Below are 20,126 nucleotides of genomic sequence, written 5' to 3' on the forward strand. Positions count from 1 at the left end.
TCGGAGGGAGTAGGTACCAGGATTAACGGCTGTTAGTTAGAGACAACTGTTTCATAAGCTTAATGGGAAAAATTTTTAACAAAACATGACTAGCTTTATTTTATTCCCAGGAGATTATGCCTCAGTGGATAATTCATTTTCTAATCTTGTGCCTGATAATAAATTAGCTTTGTAATAAGTCATTAAAAATTTTTTTCTTTGTTGTTCAACTCTTTTAAAATAAAATCTTACATGGAACCCAAATATATGAAATAAATTAAAAATTCACATTGTGGCTGATGCAGGAGTGAGGCTTTCTCACAGCAGTCATCAGCAGTACAAAACGACCGCCCTGCTGTTAAGTCCAGAGAGTCTCAGGCAGGTTTATTACGTTCTTTTCAACTAGAAACTTGAATAACTGTTCACCATTCCAACAACCCATCTCACACTTCAAAGTACGTTCTTCAGAGTTAAGGAGAGCTGCTTTATAAACAGTATGGTCAAATATAGCCACATATGTAACAAACACTCCCGCAGTGTCATCGAGCCCATCTGTGAACAGTCTGCTCAGCTGGCACAAAGTACCGTGACGCTGGCCTGGCTCTGTACCTCAGGTCACCTACCCTCCAGGACTCCCTGCCTACCAGAACCTGGGTGTCACTGATCTTGCAAAGAAACTTCTGAGCTTGTTCTGTGACATGTATAATTTAATTTACTGAAGTTTTAAAAGACTGAGAGACATCTGTGAATTTCAAATGCAAAAATAAAATTTAAAGTGTACAGATAAATTGTGCTATGCAAGGTTTTATTTACAACTTAGATGACTCTATGATTGCTCAGAATCTGACACAGACTAATAAGTTTCATTGTCTGAAAATACTCATAAAATACCTCATCTCCAAAATAATTCAAATACATAATTAAATGAACGTTTTTAAAATGAAAGTTTTCAAAAAGGAAAATTAAACACATTTTAGTAAATATATGTTTTGTCAAGAGTAAATGTCAGTTTTATTTAGAATATTCAAGTACAAAAAATGAAAATTTATATATCTATGACTGTTAAGAAATGTTAGAAATCATTAAAATGTTCTGAGAATACCAGTAAGGCACTGAATGCAAATACCACCTGAAATATGAATTATGTGCATTTTTATCTTTAATATTCAGATGTTCATAGTTATTTTCTTAAAAAGTATTTTTAATAAAATGATTCAACCTTATTATTTTTACCCTGGAAGACAGAGTTTAAACAAGTATGTAATGAAAAGTTTTCCTAATGAAAGCTGTGATACAGTCATGCTCAAAGGTACTTTACCCTTAGGAAAAAATAGCTTATATATCTGGATGTTTTAACTTTTAAAGATATTTTGTTTCACCACAGTAATACATCAGCCATAATAAGGCATAATAAAGCATGAAGTCATCATATTAAATAATCTGACACAAAAGCTTAAGATCGTATCACCAACTGGGTAACTGTATAAAAAATTTTTAAGTTCTATAAAACTATTAAGAGGTTAGAGTTTTAGCTCCATAATACATCCCAAAACATATTCCCCAAAATTTTTAGCATACATAAAAAAGGTTCATCTTGGAATATAAATGTAATCAGATAGCCACGATATTAATGGGTTCTGTATTTTCAGTGGCACTGACACTTTGCTCTTTGGTATAATGCACTGCAGTGACAATAGCTTGGTAGCAAGAGAAAAGATTAGATTCATCACAGAACAGCAACTTAAAAATTTCTAACAACAGTGAATACATATGAATATATAGGTACAAGCTGAGTATCCCTTATCCAAAATGCTAGGGACCAGAAGTGTTTTGGATTTCAGGTTTGGAATATCTGCGTATACACAACGGGACCCGACTCTAATTACATAATTCATGTTTCACATCCACCTTATACATATAGCCTGAAAGTAATTTATACAACATTTTTAATAATTTTGTGCAAGAAACAAAATCTGTTTAAACTGAACCATCAGAAAGCAAAGGTGTCGGGTGGGGAATTTTCCACTTGTGGGGTCAAGTCAGTGCTCAAAAAGATTCAGATTTTGAAGCTTCTGGATTTCCGATTTTTGAATTAGAGATGCTCAACTTGTAGTATCATTCACTCTGGTTTATGTATTGACCTTGTACTTGAAAGTACTTTTCCATAAATATCAGTAACTGTGGCTGTTCACCAAATATAGAAGTGATAAAACAAATAACAGCAAAATCAAAGCACACTTCTAGTTTTTTTTTTTAATAAAGTTTGCTTGTGATGATGACCTTCTGTGCTCTGGAACTTCTGTTTTACAAAAAATTGGAGCTGGAAAGAAAAAGAACCTTTTGATTGGTACAATTTAAAAAAAATTCAAGTAAAAATTAGCAAACATGCATCTAGTATATTATAGGATATCTGGCCATGGGACTTTGAAAAAGAAAAGAAAAAACCAAAAACACCAAACCATATTTTCTTGAAGATAAATTCTTCTAGAGAGCTCTCAAAAAATATGGGCTTGGTCCTGATTTTGCAAACAACAGCAGGGTTCTCAAGTGGAGCAGGGTGATAATTTTTACAAGGTAAATGTAAATTATCTTTCATATAGGGGAAAAAATGGGAAATCTAATTTTAGTAACACTGGGTTAAGATGAAAGGAAAAAAGGTATTAATAAAAGATCCATTAGCTTTAAAATCCAAAGCATGTTGAAAAGCAGTAATAAATTTATAGTTTATCTTTCGAAATTCAATGCTTGAATAAAATACAGCTTTTATACTACTTATTCTTTCAAAAATAATTGCATGCCTACTATGTACCAGACAACTGCTCTAGGCTCTGGGGATGGCCGTATCAACGAACAAGATAAAGATCCATGCCCTTGGAGAGCTTACATTGAAAGATCATACATGAGAATTCCTTCCTCTTTTCCAAAAAAACAAACAACAACAACAAAAAAACCTGTAAAATATATAAGCCAATAAAATCTGCCAAAGTTCTGTGGTTTACTTCTCCATATTTCAAAAATTGAAAGCCACCAATGGGCCAAGGTTATGTTTTCCTATTTTAAAGTTGAGTTGCAATATTCTGAAAATGGGTCTGAAATAGATGCAGTGAGAGCATTAAACCAGATGTGTTGCTCTGTGGGGAACATGGGAGCATGCAATGCTGCTAGCACAGAGGCAGCTAGAGTAAACTGAGGCAGAGTCCCCCAAATAAGCATTCTGAATAGAACAAGGCATGATGAATTTCCTCAACAGCCAAATAGTTAAACCGACAGGGATACTTAAGTGGGAAAAATAAAACAAGGGACACAAAGTACAGAAGGAAATTATCAAAAAGGAAAAATAAACTTATTTTCTAAAACTTGGGTAACTGATTTTAACACATACCCCAAACCTACACGCCTTGCGATTATCATCCACATGCTACTCATGGCTGCCCCCTTGCACTGTGGCCCTCTCTACCTTTCTCTGCGTCTTTACGTCCACCATTGGTTTCACAAGCTCTGACATCAATGCACAGGAGTTCGAATCGACAGCCTGGTTCCCTTATTAAAATAAAAATTCTCACAAAATCAGTATCAGTAGACTTTGTTCTAAAAAACTGAACCTAAGAATTTAATAAAATACTATCTTATGTCTATAATTCCCCAACAAAGGGCACAGCTTTATTTAGACATGAAATTCAAAATAACTCATGGTAGGTCAGCAGCCATTAGCTGTGTACTAGGGCCACGGCTGGGCTATTCAATAAGAGCAGCCATTTTCCCCCCAGCTAACTGATCCTTTTCACACTGTGATGTATTTTTATTTTGTTCATTCATTCATTTTGGCAAATACTGAACACATAACACGTGCCAGGTGCTGTTCTGGATGCTGGGGAAACAGCAGTGAACAAGAGGGACAAGGTCTCTCCTCTCCAGGAGCTGACATTTAGTTGGAGGAGGAAGACAAAGCATAAGGAAGCAGAAGTAAGAAGCGCTAGGAAGATCCGACAGGGCAATGTGACAAGTGTGGGCAGGGCTGCCAGGGAGGGTGGCTGGGCCTCTTACTTCTTACGGTCCTTGTCCTTCCTCAGGTTGCTGCCTGTTGCCAGAAAGGACTGGCTGTGAAATATCTCGGAAGTAGCTTTCTTTTTAGAGAAAGCAATTATTTCTTCTTCCAAAAGTCTTCTCTTTTCTTCAAGCTTCATTCTCTCTTCTTGGTGAAGTCTCTTAAGGTGCTCAAATTTGGCCTGTAGCTGGAAACAAAAGTGCAATCCCCACTACTGACACAGCGCGGCAGCAGAGGCACACTCTCCAGCTCAGCAACACAAAGGCGGACCCCATAGCGCAACACAGAATAACCTACACAGTCAAAATCTTTCTGAAGTCTCAGAAGTTCATAGTTCAAGGAAAAGTTTACATATGGAATTCCCTTGGTAACTTTAATTTTAAATGAGTTCCCATGCAAAAAATGCTTAAACTAAATATAATAAAAATCATAGCTTTATGTACAAAACTGTTTTTAAAACATTGTGAACTTTTCCTAGAGTTTTTATTTTCTCGGTGTGTATTTTCCCTACAAAACTTCTTAAAGTCTCTCAAGTCCATGCTCAATAAAAATAAGAGATGCAAAGTATAGAAAGAAATTACCAGAAAGGAAAAAAACAACAACACTATTTTCCAAATAAAATATGTGCAGTAAACAGTTATTGAAAACTATACTGGTAAACATCACTGGAAAGCAAGTGTCAATTGTCAACTATGTCAAGAATGTTAAAACTGTATTCTATTTTTCCATAGTCTTTCAATGTCCTGAGATCTAGGCTTAAAAAAATCCTAAATTCAGAGAAAGCTTTACATATAAAAATACTCATCATAGTAGAATTTACACTATAATAGGAAAAACATTGCCTACATATCCAATAAAGATAAAGAATAAATTAATGCTAAATACATTTGATGCAGCCGTAGGAGAGCAGAATGTGCAGGACTGTTGAGCTGAGGGCAACTAAGAAGCAGCAGATAAAGGAAAGCTCTCTGACCTCCCTTTAGGCGCCTAAAGGCAGGATACAGATGTACAAAGAAAAAAGGTATCCAGCCCCCTTCCCCAACCAGGGAGAACAAAGGTTAACCACCAAAGACAACTTCAGACCCTTTTGGGCCTGGAGACTGGTACCAGACAGCTCTACATTAACTAGCTTTACTGACTAGCCTTCATCTGCCAGCTATGTGCCTTCCTCCAAGCTGCTGCCTCTAGAGACTCCAAGTCCTTTTCCTTTATCTTGTCATTTCTGTAAAAATTAACTGTTCTTTGTTGAAGATGCTATAGAAGGTAGAATGCAGTTGCCTCTTTGAGAACTACTCATTGACTGTATCACCCATGTATATGTCAAATATACATGCTAATAAACTTGTTTTTTTTTTGGTTAATCTGAGAATAACGGGTCATTCCAATTAAGAACCTATAGGGGTTATTCTTCCCGTATACAACTGTTAAATGAGTTTCAAGAGATTTCTCTTAAGTGAAAAAAGCAGAAGAAAAAATTATTTAAAGAATACAATTCAGCAGTTTTTCACCTCCTTGGGGCTGAAAATCATCTTGATAAACCATATAAAGGGAGCAATGTCACCTTAGATGTCAATTTTGGGGCAGGCCTGTCTTTTACTTTATTTTGTTCCACAATTTAAGGAATGCCCTATATGGATCAAAGAAGGCATATTTCTCAAAGCTATGAAGGGCATAAAACTCTGGAAACCTACAAATAAAAAGGAAGCTTTAAAACAACTGGGATATACCAAAAGAAAACATCTATCTAACGTTTTTACCATGATGGCTGGCACTGAGTAAGCACTCGATAAATATTAGCCATTGTTAATAATAAAAAATAGGAAACTCAGCTTGCTCCAACTGCCACCCTGGGTAGTTCTTTTTGTGTCCTGTGCTCTGTTACAGGTGCAAAAGAGAAACCCTTAGCACACATGTGCTGGGGTAACTGTGGGAGCAACGTCTCCCTGAAGATTACTTAGGAGCTCTTTTTCATTTTTATACCCCCAGCACAGCACACAATACTGCTCATAAAAGAATTCTAAAAGATGTAGAAGAACTAGTAATGAGAGGAAATACAGATGAAAGTTATGTGAAGTTCTGCATACAGTTCAAAGAGACAAGGTCCAAGGAAGAATGTAGGTGGACCTCGTTTAATTGTGGCTTACCTCAAAAAAAAAATCTAGGGTCTTAAGCCAGCTCCATAGGAATCAGCTGTGTGCTGTGCCCTCTAACAACACAACCACAGTGTCTAGAATCTACATTTTAAAAGATAACCTTATTTTTGGTCCTCTGATCTGGTTAGGTAAATCTGACATTAACATTTTAGTTCTGGGTAGAAACCTGGCATTCATGCAAACAAAGCAGGACTTGGTGTCTAGAAAAAGACGACACAGCTGGGCGTGGTGGCTCATTGAGGTTTACAGGCTCATTGGCTCACGGAGGTTTACACGCATGAGCCACCGCGCCCGGCTATGTTATCTTTTTCTAAGACACCAAGTTGTCTAGAAAGGGGGAGACGTTTGGGAGGCCGAGGTGGGTGGATTGCCTGAGCTCAGGAGTTCAAGACCAGCCTGGGCAACATGGTGAAACCCCATCTCTACTAAAATACAAAAAATTAGCCAGGTGTGGCAGTGTGCGCCTGTAGTCCCAGCTACTCAGGAGGCTGAGACAGGAGAATTGCCTGAAGCCGGGAGGCCGAGGTTGCAGTGAGCCGAGATAGCGCCATTGCACTCCAGCCTGGGCCACAGAGTGAGGCTCCATCTCAAAAAAAAAAAAAAAAGACATAATATGTGAGGAAATATTTCACTGAAAATCAGAGACTGAGGGAAGAAACCAGAGAGCTAAACTCTGGTCTAATAAAACTGTTATGTTCCAAATATGGAATAGGTTGTCCTGTGAGCCAGTGAGCACCTGATAGGAGAAGTATTCCAAGGGAAACAAGGTTAAAACAGATAATCGATTAAGGCCCTCCTAACATAAGATGCTTTTATTCCAGAGGATGCCTTTTCAGAGAAGCATCAGTTCCTTAGTATTTGCTTATTTAAATGGTTCCTGCTTTTAAAAAAGTTACATGTTAGGTATGTGTGTGTGTTTAAAGGGCACACTCCCCAGATGTCATTCAAATCGGCGGCACAAACAGAGAGTGGCAGTTCTCTGCACACGTGTGCATCGGTGATGTGGGAGAGGAGCAGGAGTGGGACAAAGTCTGGAAAGGAAGCAGCAAGGGCAGGTTTCTATCACGTGACTAGAGATAGCTCTCTGGTTACTCAAATGGAGGTTGCATACCTCACATGAATATTAAAATATCTTGAAAGGTCACAGAGCACTTTATACATCATTCATGAGGTTGACTAAAAAATTCCAGGAAAACTACAAAGAGGGAAACATTAAACAAGGGGGCAGGGAGGTGTGAATGTGACTATTATTCACACTGGGTGGCATTTCCAGCTCTGGCTATCAACAACTATTCCATATACATGAAGCATGCATTCATGGTTCCATTATTCACTACGACAGGCAGTTAATCCAAATATATTTTCAAATTCTCAAAAAATTAAAAACAAGGGATCTTTTGTGCTATCAATAGTCACCAATTCTCTTAAGAATATTAAGTCATCAATATGGTACGATAGTCCCCCCTTTTCCATGGGGGATACATTCCAAGACTCCAGGAGGATGCCTGAAACCACAGGTAGTACCATACCCTATGTTTTTTCCTATATATAGACACCTATAGTAAAGTTAAAGCACAGTGTTGAGACTAACAATAATAATTAATAATAAAATAGAACAATTATAACAATGTATGTAATAAAAGTTATATGAATGTGGTCTCTTTCTCTCTCAAAATATCTTATTGTAGTATTTTCAGACCGTAGTTGACCATGGGTAACTGAAACCTCAGAAAGCCATACTGAGTGTAAAGGGGGACTACTGTACAATGCTGTATCTTTTGTAAACACTACTTTTAAGGACACGACACATTCTCATACTCAAAAATCCTTTTAAAAGTATCTTTTTTCTTTGGGAGGCCGAGGCAGGTGGATAACGTGAGGTCAGGAGTTTGAGACCAGACTGACCAACATGGAGAAACCCTGTCTCTACTAAAAATACAAAATTAGCTGGGCATGGTGGCACATGCCTATAATCCCAGCTACTTGGGAGGCTGAGGTAGGAGAATTGCTTGAACCTGGGAGGCCAAGGTTGCGGTAAGCTGAGATTGCACCATTGCACTCCAGCCTGGGCAACAAAAGCAAGACTCAGTCTCAAAAAAAAAAAAAAAAAAAAAGTATCTTTTTTTTTGTTTTTTGAGACGGATTCTCGCTCTGTTGCCCAGGCTGGAGTGCAGTGGCATAATCTTGGCTCACTGCAACCTCTGCCTCTTGTGTTCAGGTGATTCTCCTGCCTCAGCCTCCTGAGTAGCTGGAATTACAGGCATGTTGCCACCATGCCTGGCTAATTTTTGTGTTTTTAGTAGAGATGGGGTTTCACCATATTGACCAGGCTGGTCTCAAACTCCTGATCTCAAGTGATCCACCCGCCTCGGCCTCCCAAAGTGCTAGGATTACAGGCGTGAGCCACCATGCCCGGCCCCATTTTTAGAAATTAGAAATAAATGCCAGGGAAAATATTTCTCTCTGCTGAGCTAGCAGATGACTTCCATCTAAACTCTGTGTGGTCCCTTCTGCCCTGCCTGCCTAGAAGTTAGAGCCCAGTCTTTGTGTTCACTTAAAAATTCCCTCAACCAGGGCTCTCGGCTGCCCTCTGTGCAAACCCCTTCTCCATACCCTGTATTATAAGGCTCCTGTTCTCCTCATGTTCATGGTTGTAACGTAGCTGCATTTTTAAATTGTAAATTACCGAGCATACTTTTTGGAAATACAAGGGGCATAAATGTTAAATGAAAAAATTATTCCAAGATATAGACAGACATATCAAATTGGGTAGTAATAATAATGATGGTCATGTAACCTGAGGGATAAATATAAACTGTATTTTTTCTTAAAGTGGGGAGGGTATATAGGAAATCCGTGTGTCACACACAACATGCCTCATGAGTTCTTCTAGAATCTTGTCAATAAAGGAATAGGGAAGACAGAACGTCAACGATATTTGGAGACATCATTTGTTCTGTGCATCTCCCCATTCTAGTCATCTAATGTTCACACACTATTATCTAAGCACACATCATTTTACAAAGCTACATACAGAAATCTGGATTTATACAAAAAGATAAATTAAGGGATATTTGTTTCACAACAATATTGGCAAGGACATATTTAAATAACAGTCCTTTAATATAGAATTAAATAATGTTTTGAGTGGTATCTTTTTATTAGTGAATTGGTAAAACCAAGATTCATGCTATATGAGAGAGAAACTCTTGAATAAAAGAAACTAAACAAACATAATACCCATGTACAATATGCAATCTGTGATTGCATCCTGGTTCAAAAACAAAAACAGAAAAATCACCAAATAAAAAGGAACGATTTTCAAAGCCAATCTTGGGGCAACTGGGGAAATCTGAATAAGGACTGAAGATTGGGTGACATTATGGTATTCCTGTTTTCTTAGGTAAGGGGAAGGACATAGGTATCCTATACTTTCACTTTTCTGTTGTTTGAACTTTTTCCAAATAAAACATCAAAATTCGAATTATAAATAAATTAGTAAACTATTACTTTTACAAAACCATTTCCTGCACAGTTCATTTACATAGCAAGTACTGTAAGTGTATTTGAAATAATAAACTAGCACAATTGGATTACAGATTAACTCTTCAAGAAATCATGTATTTTCAAGAAAATAGCTTTACTCAAAACCTAAATTGCTGCTTCAGAACTAGAAGCAAACAAAACTACAGAAGTTCAGTGATTTTTTTGGTGCCAGGGCTACCCCAGGGTCATCTAGACCAGGGGTCCCCAATCCCCAGGCCGCGGACCAGTACTGGTCCATGGCCTGTTAGGAACTGGGCTACACAGTATGAGGTGAGTAGCAGGCAAACAAGCATTACTGCCTGAGCTCTGCCTACTGTCAGATCAGTGGTGGCATTAGATTCCCACAGGAGTGCAAACCCTATTGCAAACTGTGCATGTGAGGGATCTTGGTTGTACGCTCCTTGTGAGAATCTAATGCCTGATGATCTGAGCTAGAACAGTTTCATCCTGAAACCATCTCCCCTGGTCCGTGGAAAATCTGTCTTCCAGGAAACGGGTCCCTGGTGCCAAAAAGGTTGGGGACCACTGATCTAGACCACCTAACTACATCCTGAGAGACTGAGTTGAAATGGAAAGTAAAGCTACTTCATAGCCTTCACAGATATCCATTTCAGGGCAAACAACCACCCCAGCAACACTCAAAAAAGGCTTTATTAAGCCATAGTAAAAATGTTTATAGCTCATGGTTAAGATACTTCTTAGTAACCTAGTCCATTACAAGCCCTTGGTAAACCATTTCTAATGGAAGAATATTTGCTCAAAAGGCCAAAATTCTCTTTGGTCTCAGTCAAAGGAGTGAGATGACAAAGGGAAGGTCATAGTTTGGAAAGCATCGCAGTAAGACGCATACACTGTGTTGCCACTGTGGCTGTGAGGCCCGCCACCTTCAGAAGTTGGCCTGTGGCAAATGTGGCTTACCCTGCTAGGCATAAGAAAACATCCAGTGGTGTTTCTTCTTTTAGCCTTGGCACTAACAAAGACAAACCACCACTGAGACTGGTTGAATGAGGCACCTAAAAATTGTATACCGTGGATTCAAGGCATGGATTTCATGAAAGAAAAATGTGTGCACCCAAGAGGGTAGCTGCTGCAGCTTCCAGTTCATTGTAAGAATTTCAACGATTAGTGACTCCATAAATGTACTGCTTTAAAAAAAAAGAAGGCCAAAGTTTTCATTTAATTTCAGGCTATAATTCTAAGTCAATATTCAAATACTATGTGTTGGAAAAGCTACTCTTTAAAGAACAAGTAGCTACAAAAGAGTCTCAAGCAAATTCTTGGAATAAATCCTCCAAATTAATAGGACATCTAAAAAATAAATGCAAATCACATCAAACCAGCATACTTGCCTCTCTCTCAGCTTCTTTCAATATGGCTTCTTTCTCCTTTACTCGCTGCACAAACATCTGTTTCATTTCTTCTTCCTTCCTCTGACGTTCACCATGGAACTCATGTCTTTTGGCTTCATAGGTCTCTTGAAGACTAAAAAGTTATTTGTGTTACTCTCCTGTTAAAAAGTGATATAGGTCGGGTATGGCGGCTCACGCCTGTAATCCCAACACTTTGGGAGGCTGAGGCAGGTGGATCACCTAAGGTCAGGAGTCCAAGGCCAGCCTGGCCAACATAGTGAAACCCTGTCTCTACAAAAATAAAAAAATTAGCTGGGCATGATAGCAGGTGCCTGTAATCCCAGCTACATGGGAGGCTGAGGTGGGAGAATCACTTGAACCCAGGAGGCAGAGATTGCAGTGAGCTGAGATCACGCCACTGCACTCCAGCCTGGGTGACAGAGCGAGACTCTGTCTCAAAAAAAAAAAAAAAAGTGATATAATTGGCCGGGCCTGGTGGCTCACGCCTGTAATCCCAGCACTTTGGGAGGCTGAGGTGGGCAGATCACCTGAGGTCAGGAGTTCAAGACCAGCCTGGCCAACATGGTGAAACCCTGTCTCTACTAAAAATACAAAAAATTAGTCAGGCATGGTGGCGTGCGCCTGTAGTCCCAGCTACGTGGAAGGCTGAGGCAGGAGAATTGCTTGAGCCTAGGAGGTGAAGGTTGCAGTGAGCCAAGATCGTGCCACTGCATTCCAGCCTGGGCGACAGAGCAAGACTCTGTCTCAAAAAAAAAAAAAAAAAAAGTGATACAATAAACTTTCAAAAATACAAGTGCTCACCTAATGCCATCAATAGGTTCTTGAAAACTGTAACTTTAAGTGAAGCAATGTATGATTAAACCAATTTTTACCGTAGGGTAATTGATATAAACAAGAATTAAGCTCCTATGGCATATTTCTGGTCACAAAAACATTACCAAACTTCTAAGTAAAGACTCAAAACCCTTCTAATATTAAACACTGAAATAAACGTTAGCTATATACACATTTAAGAAAAATTAACAAAAACAAGAAGGACAATTAATTACCCAATTTTTGGTGCATCAGTGAGTGATGGCAGTCATTATGGTGGAGGTGAAATCAGGGAATAAATGTTTGCAAAGGGAAAATTGTAAAGATCACCTCCTACCACAATGTAATTCAAAACAAATAACAAATATGGCAGGGTTACTGAGCGCTTTCACACCGCATTGCTTATTGTCCTACATTTGTGTATTGTATACTTAATAAATTTTTATGTTACAATAATATGTATTCATTCATTAATTCTCCAACCTGCTTACTCCAGTTCAGGGTCATAGGTGGCTGGAGCCTATCCTGGAAGCTAAGTGAGAATCAGCCCTGGACAGCATGCCATTCCATTGCAGGGCACACTCACACCACCCCCACCCAACTCGGACTGGGACAATTTAGACATGCCATGAACTTAACGCTTACTGCTTTGGGATGAAGAACCCAGAGAAAACCTGTAGATACAGGGAGAATGTGCCAACTCCACACAGACAGTGGCCATCGCCGGGAATCAATTTTTTTTCTTATCAATGTTACAACAAAATGACATTGAACAAAACATTGTTATTCAAGAACCTGCTGTACATCTCATGTTCAGCCTCATATATGTACCAGGTACCAATATTTTTTTACACATGGTAACCCAAAACATGAAATTTCCTATAGCATGAAATATGAAGCCACCCGTGTTAGTGCTGATATGGAGTACTAGAGTCACTGGAATCACTGTATGTAGAAACTTGGAAATCCTGAGTCATCTTTCACTCTTCCCTTACCCTATCTCCCTATCTTATCACCAAGGTCCATTAGTTCAGCTTCTGAAGCTAAGTCTCTTAATATAACCTTCTTTCCATTTCTACAGATACCAGATTACAGCCGAACCTGATCTTTGTGATTTTCTGCCTTCACTACTGCAACAATCTCCTAATTCATCTCTGAGCTCCTAGTTCCTCTTTCTTTCACTTTGTTCTTGTCACCCTCTAGATTTTCCACCAAAAACACAGATCTCATTATCTTTTCTCACCACATTAAAGTTATGCTATCTATAGAATAAGGTCCCACCTCCTTTAAATTGCACTCAAGAAACTTTATAATCTCTGGCCTAATTCTACCTTTCCAGATTGATTTCTCACCAAACAATTCTGATATCCTATCCTCAGGTTTCAGCCACACCAACCTGTTCACTGTTCCTAGAACGAACCTGGCATTTCAGGCTTCAGTTTGTGGCCACTGTCCACTTTCTACCCCCATGCTGTCCTGCTCATCCTCTACCCCTCAAGGGCAAATTCACATGTAACTTCTTCTGTAAAGTCTCCCCCACTCTCCCCTGTTGCAGGCCAAAAGAATGAGGGTCATGATCAACTCAGTATACCACTGGAGGCTATATTAGTAAAGAGCAAACTATTCTCATAAATGCAGACTGTTAGCAAACTGACAAACTGCGTCTGCCATCCAGAAGGAATGCTGAGGGCAGTCACGACCCAGGCACAAGTGTTTCTTGTGATTATCTACAGGGCACATCTGAAGCCTGTTAGCAATAATATGAACCTGTGATCAATTACACAGCTGACCAATCGTTACCTCTTCCTCCCTGTTCTTTCTACCCAATAAATACAAACGGCTTAAGAAGCTTGGGGCGCCTGCCTTTGCTCACTAGAAGCAGGACGCTCTCTTCTTCTTCCCCTGGCCCCTTCCTTTAAAACAGTTTCTTGTAAGTTTTCATTTCTGTGTTCATCCTCCTTCGTTCAGTCCCGTAGTGACTGCCACACTCCCCAGTTAGAATTAACTGTTCCTTCCAAGCACTGCCATGGCATTTATATCCTGCCCATCTCTCCCTTCTCATAGGTCACAAATCTTGAGAACAGAAAATGAAGCCTCATTCATCTCTGTGACTATCCAGCAGAGCTCTCTAGACATTTCAGTTTCTTTATAAATGTTCATAGAATGACAAATTTCTGGGAAGAGGAGGAAGATTTAACCAGCATAACCAGCAGAGGAAGGACTATCCTGGAACTCTACCAGTAGCTGCCCTTTCCTATGTGTAGAATTTTGGAGGTATAATAAGCCTTCTTATATGTCAGAAACACTGAGCCCTTCCATTTGGGCTTGCTATAAGAATATCCCAAAGGTTTGACAGAGAATACAAATTCACTTTCCAGCTGCATTAGTGAGAAATTTCTATTGCTTATAAAAATAAATCAATTTCAAAATATGAATTAAATCTTATTAATCTTAAATTTTATAACTGGAGACATTAAGCTTTTAAGTATAGAATTCTGTAAGTTCAAAGAAATGCAGAGTAAGAAATACTACACAACAGCTACCAAGGCTGAGAGGTGAGTTTGAGGCATGTACAGGAGGGGTTCCAAGCAGGAACAGATCCTAAACACTTGCAGAAACATGTTCTTTAAGAGCAGAGATTACAAATGTGCAAAATACCCTAGACATCACATGTCTCACACCCCAAGGAGGCATTTTACTTAGTACCAGGCCTTTTTTTTTCTGTTGTGATCTTTTTTTTTTAAAGAAGCCCCTATATTTATCAGCTACTTTCTTCATCTTTAGAAACCTTACTACATTTCACTAGTCCAACATGACTGATAGTCTTTAAAGACAAGCTTGATGTAAAAATATCTTGAATTCAGACTGGATTAAGAAAATGTGGCACATATACACTGTGGAATACTATGCAGCCATAAAAAATGATGAGTTCATGTCCTTTGTAGGGACATGGATGAAGCTGGAAATCATCATTCTCAGCAAACTATCGCAAGGACAAAAAAACCAAACATGGCATGTTCTCACTCACAGATGGGAATTCAATAATGAGAACACTTGGACACAGGAAGGGGAACATCACACACTGGGGCCTGTTGTGGGGTGGGGAGAGGGGGGAGGGATAGCATTAGGAGATATACCTAATGTAAATGACGAGTTAATGGGTGCAGCACACCAACATGGCACATGTATATATATGTAACAAACCAGCACGTTGTGCACATGTACCCTAGAACTTAAAGTATAATAAAAAAAATTTTTTTTTAATTATAAAAAAAATCTTGAATGCACAACAAACATAAGTTTTTTAAAACAATGCTTCATTAATCTATACAAGCACTTGAGTTGTTCACAAGGAAAATACATCTACCTGGTGAAGAGAAGAGACCTAACATTTGTTGAATATCTGCTACTGGCAGGGTACTCTTCTGGACTCCTTTATGTTGACTATTTAATTCCCACAGCAACCCTGAAGAACAAGCCCTGACATTCTAAATAAGAAAACTAAAGCACAGAGAGTAATCTGCCCAAAGAAACATAGCTGAAAAGTAAAAAGCTGGGATTTGAACCAGATTAGACTTGTTCCAAAGTCCATATTCCCAACTACCACAAATCAGATTGCCCCAATGTGGTGTCTCAGCAGGAGAAAGTAATGGACTGCTTCTGCATATTTTGCATCTTATCGTGCTGCTTTTCAACTTCTGACAATGTAAATTTACAAGGCCAATTTCAAGTAAAGAAACTTGTACTATTTTACAAAAGGTGGTAAAGAAAGTCAGATCTGAAAGGGAATGGTCTATAAAGTTAGTATTCTAAAACTAATGCAATCATTGTTTCTTATCATAGATTTATTAAATAAAAATAAAAACATTTTCTTGCTACACTATTCCCTTTTCTAGCATAAAAGTAGCTTGCTGTCATAATTTTCTTTTTTTTTTTTTTGAGATGGGGTCTCACCGTCATCCAGGCTGGATCATCCTGCCTCTACCACCCAAGTAGCTGGGACTATATGAGCATGCCACCACAGCTGGTTAATTTCTGTATTCTTTGTAGAGACAGAGTTTTGCCATGTTACCTAGGCTGGTCTCAAACTCCAAAGCTTAAGTGATCCACCTTTCTGGCCGCCCAAAGTGTTGGGATTACAGGCGTGAACCACTGCATCTGGCCTGACATGAATATTTAATGCCAACATACTACTGTTGTTGCAAATCTCACTGATTTAAAGTTGAAAACTAAAGAGAAAGAAAGAAAAAAATCTCAGATGCTCATGTCATCAAGAAAAGTCCTTTCCTTCAATTGGGACATGTTTGTGTTTCAAGTACAGTTCCGATAAGCCTAGTGAACTTTTTCCAAGTCTACTATGGACTACCTGAAGAACTATTTAGTTCTTGAGAGTTCCAAAGACATGAAGTTTTACTAAAGTTACGTCAAATACTTAAACAACTCTAAACTACTAAGCATAAATCTTCCTTTCAAAGCTACAGGTCCCACAATACTTCAATGACAGTGATTTTGTGCTAAAAAGTTAAAGGTGATTAACTGTGGGAAAGAGATTAGTTAGGTTAATCTTTAATTATTAAACTTGGGGATTTAAAGAGTTTTATAAAGGCATGTTTCCAATGGTTGAAATAATTAATATAAAATGTTAAGATCAGTTAATAAAACTATGACTATAGTGCTATTTACGTGGGCCTCGTGACAAGCCTACGATTGGTGCTGGTAGATTAGGATACCCACCATGACTCAGCATACCCATTCAATAAAATGTAAGTGGAAAAACAAACGGAAGTTCTGGCAACAAAGAGGGCCAGGAAGTACAGTCACATAAAGGTCACCCAACAGGTTCGCGTAACTTGTCTTTACTGCTAGATAGATATAATACTGAGGGACAGATTTTACATGCCAACCAAATTACAACAACTACCAAATTAAATGGGAAAAGACTCCCGAGAAAACAGATATAAATTCTTTTTTTTTTTGAGATGGAGTCTCGCTCTGTTGCCCAGGCTGGAGTGCAGTGGTGTGATCTCAGCTCACTGCAGCCTCCACCTCCTGGGTTCAAGCAATTCTCCTGCCTCAGCCTCCCACGTAGCTGGGCTTATAGGTGTCCGCCACCACACCGGGCTAATTTTTGTATTTTTAGTACAGACAGGGTTTCACCATGTTGGCCAGGCTGGTCTTGAACTCCTGACCTCAGGTGATCAACCCGCCTTGGCCTCCCAAAGTACTGAAATTACAGGCATAAGCCACCACGCCTGGCCAGATATAACTTCTTGAAACTATAAAAAATAAAAGCTTCCTAATACATCAGACTATAATGAGCTACAAAAGCCTTATCAAATCATTTAATCACATATGACAAAGAACCAGAAGAGACATTTTGCCTCAACTTTACCCAAGTGATCCAGAAATACAGTGGAAAGGTCTACTCTCTTAGGAAGACAATAGTGAGCCACTGCTCCCACTCACTCTGTAGCCTGGCCTAAACTTACTGAGTTTCTTCCAGCCACTGCTCCCACCCAGTCCGTAGCCTGACCTAAGCTGAAGAATCTCCCTTTCCAATTTCCCCTTCTTTGTGTGATCAGTGAGCAGATGCTTCCCAACCTGAAGAAATGCTCAGCAAATGGATGTGATGGGCAATCTATGATTCCTGACTACCTATCATTGAGTCCTTTCCTCTTGGTACCAGTATCCATTATCCTCATTACCTTTTTGGGGGCTACCTCGCCCCCATGGGATACAGTCTTGTGGGACAATTAATCAGGTTCACACTCACTCCTAAACAAGAGATGGGAACATGACCTACATCAGGCCTACTGGACATTCTTTCCCTGGACTATGAATTGTGAGCAGTGAACAAAAAAGGCTGGCAATGGTTTCAGTTCATTCATTCCACTCCCAGAGCTGGAACGAAAATGGTTTCTACCTGTTGCAGGCCTTCCCTTCAAATCTGCAAGTCCAGACCTATGTAGCCTCCAACCAATGCCTTTTTTTTTTTTTTTTTGTCTTTTAAGATGGGGTCTTGCTCTGTCACCCAGGCTGGAGTGCAGTGGCATGATCTTGGCTCACTGCAAGCTCTGCCTCCTAGGTTCATGCCATTCTCCTGCCTCAGCCTCCCAAGTAGCCGGGACTACAGGTGCCCGCCACCACGCCCAGCTAATTTTTTGTATTTTTAGTAGAGATGGGGTTTCACCGTGTTAGCCAGGATAGTCTTGATCTCCTGACCTCGTGATCTGCCCGCCTCGGCCTCCCAAAGTGCTGGGATTACAGGCGTGAGCCACCGCGCCTGGCCCCAACCACTGCCTTTTTTAACTGAACACAAAGTGGTCTTCATTATTCTCCAAGAATTGTCAAGGAAGCACCTCTGTACTTGTGCAGCATAAACCTGGCCCTCAACTTTGACACAGCAGCAGACTCCCTCTCTCTTGATCCCCTCTGTCAAGTTCCAAGACGTGACACTGCTGGTTTTCCTCCTCCTCCGTTCTCAAGCTCTCCTATCTGCTCCTCCAGCTGACAAATACTAAAGGGACTCAAGGCTGTTTCTGAGTCACCTTTCTTTCTAGATGTATTTCTCTCTACAGGCAGTCTTATCCCTGGTCACACTTAGAATTAATCATTTAAATACCCATGACTCTTAAGCTATTTCTTTGGCCCATCCCTTTTCTGACCTCCAGAAAGATACCCCAAAGTGCTTACTTGTAATTGTCACTTTGCTGTTTCAGAGGAAACTCAAAGTCAACAAGTCCCAAACTGTGACCTCCAATGTGCCTACCACTGCTGCCTCACATACACACAAAAAAGCTAGTCCTCCTTCAGCCATACCTATCTAAATGAATGCAGTAACCATCCACCTAGCCATGAAACCATAAATTCAGGAGACTAGGCGTCTCCTTCTAGCCTCCTGCTTTCTCACTTTATTATATCCAAACAACCACTAAGTTCTTCCAATTTTACCTTCTAGTCATCTCTCAAATATGTCCAGCTCTTTATTTTCATTGATCTCACTTTAGTCGAAGAAATGCTCTCCTAACTGGCCTCTCCTAAGCATCTCTGAACACCCCTTCAATACCTCCTTCACATTAGAGCAAAGAATAATTTTTAAAATGCAAATATTATATTATTCCTAAAATAGCGTTGCCTTCCCCTTAGGACAAAGATCAAAATCCTCCCCAGGGCCTTCACAGCTGCTGCCTGCCTGTTCTCTTCTCTCATCTCACGTGAGCCCAGGCCTGCCTCATCTGTCCTGCTGTACTGCAGTGAACTGATCTTCTTCCGGAGTCTTACAGATGCCATTCTCTCTCCATCTTCAGCCCTTTGTATATGTCTTGCTCTGTTTTCCCCAAGTTACTACAGCTCAAAAAAGCCACTGCCTCAAGAAAGTCTTCCCGAATTTTCCAGCTTAAATTTGGAACCCCCCCACGCACACAACCCATTTTACACTGTCTGCCTCTCCTTTAGTGCTTATATCACAGCTACAATGTACTGTGCAATTAGGTGTTTAATTTTTGAACTCCCCTACAAGAACATAAACTCCATGTGAAATAATAGTAATCTCTAGCATTTAGCAGAGCCTTTTAAAAAAATACTTAAGATTTTACCCAGTATTATTCACTGCTGACTCCCAAATTACTATGGCAGCCCTAACTTCTCCCTAGCTCCAGATTCATGTGTCTAATAACCTACTCAAACTCTTCACCTGCATATTTAATAAGCAACTTAAATATAACATTTCTAAAACCTCTGGATGACCAACTACACGCCTAAACTCTCTGATTCCCATCCTCCTCAGGTCAATAACGATCACCACCAGTCACCCCATTTTCTAGGTCAAAGTGGTGACTGAGTTATCCTTGATCCCCCTCTTTCCTTCAAATCCCATATGCAAAAATAATTTATCAGTGGGTCCTATGGACTTTAATTTTAAATTACATATCCTTAGCCAGGTGTGATCCATCACTGTAATCCCATCACTTCAGGAGCCCAAGGCAGGCAGATCACTTTGTATTTTTAGTAGAGATGGGGTTTCAAGACCCCAGGAATTCAAGGCCAGGAATTCCTGACCCCAAGGCCAGGAATTCAAGACCAGCCTGGCCAACATGGTGAAACCCTGTCTCTACTAAAAACACAAAAATTAGCTGGGGGTGGTGGTGCATGCCTATAGTCCCAGCTACTCAAGAGGCTGAGGCATGAGAATCGCTTGAACCCGGGAGGCAGAGGTTGCAG

At 39.7% G+C, this 20,126-nt stretch overlaps 1 protein-coding gene across 13 annotated transcripts in view; it reads right to left on the reverse strand.

Moving 5' to 3' along the window:
* Window positions 1-950: 950 nt before the first annotated feature.
* Window positions 951-20,126, reverse strand: part of SEPTIN10 (septin 10) — a 71,728-nt gene continuing 52,552 nt past the window's right edge. For 4 of the 13 annotated variants that reach the window (XM_055378324.2, XM_019021208.4, XM_055378321.2 and 1 more), the window contains 4 exons: window positions 11,073-11,205; window positions 4,024-4,211; window positions 3,437-3,519; window positions 951-2,299 (listed from right to left, as the gene is read on the reverse strand). In XM_055378324.2, the coding sequence (XP_055234299.1) occupies window positions 2,220-2,299; window positions 3,437-3,519; window positions 4,024-4,211; window positions 11,073-11,205 (484 nt within the window). In that variant the 3' untranslated portion in view covers window positions 951-2,219. Of the gene's footprint in view, window positions 4,212-11,072; window positions 11,206-20,126 lie in introns of all 13 variants that reach the window. The other 9 variants (XM_004031584.4, XM_019021212.4, XM_004031585.5 and 6 more) reach the window with 4 other exon arrangements.

Source organism: Gorilla gorilla, chromosome 12, assembly GCF_029281585.2.
Source record: "Gorilla gorilla gorilla isolate KB3781 chromosome 12, NHGRI_mGorGor1-v2.1_pri, whole genome shotgun sequence".
In the NCBI taxonomy this organism is placed as follows: domain Eukaryota; kingdom Metazoa; phylum Chordata; class Mammalia; order Primates; family Hominidae; genus Gorilla; species Gorilla gorilla.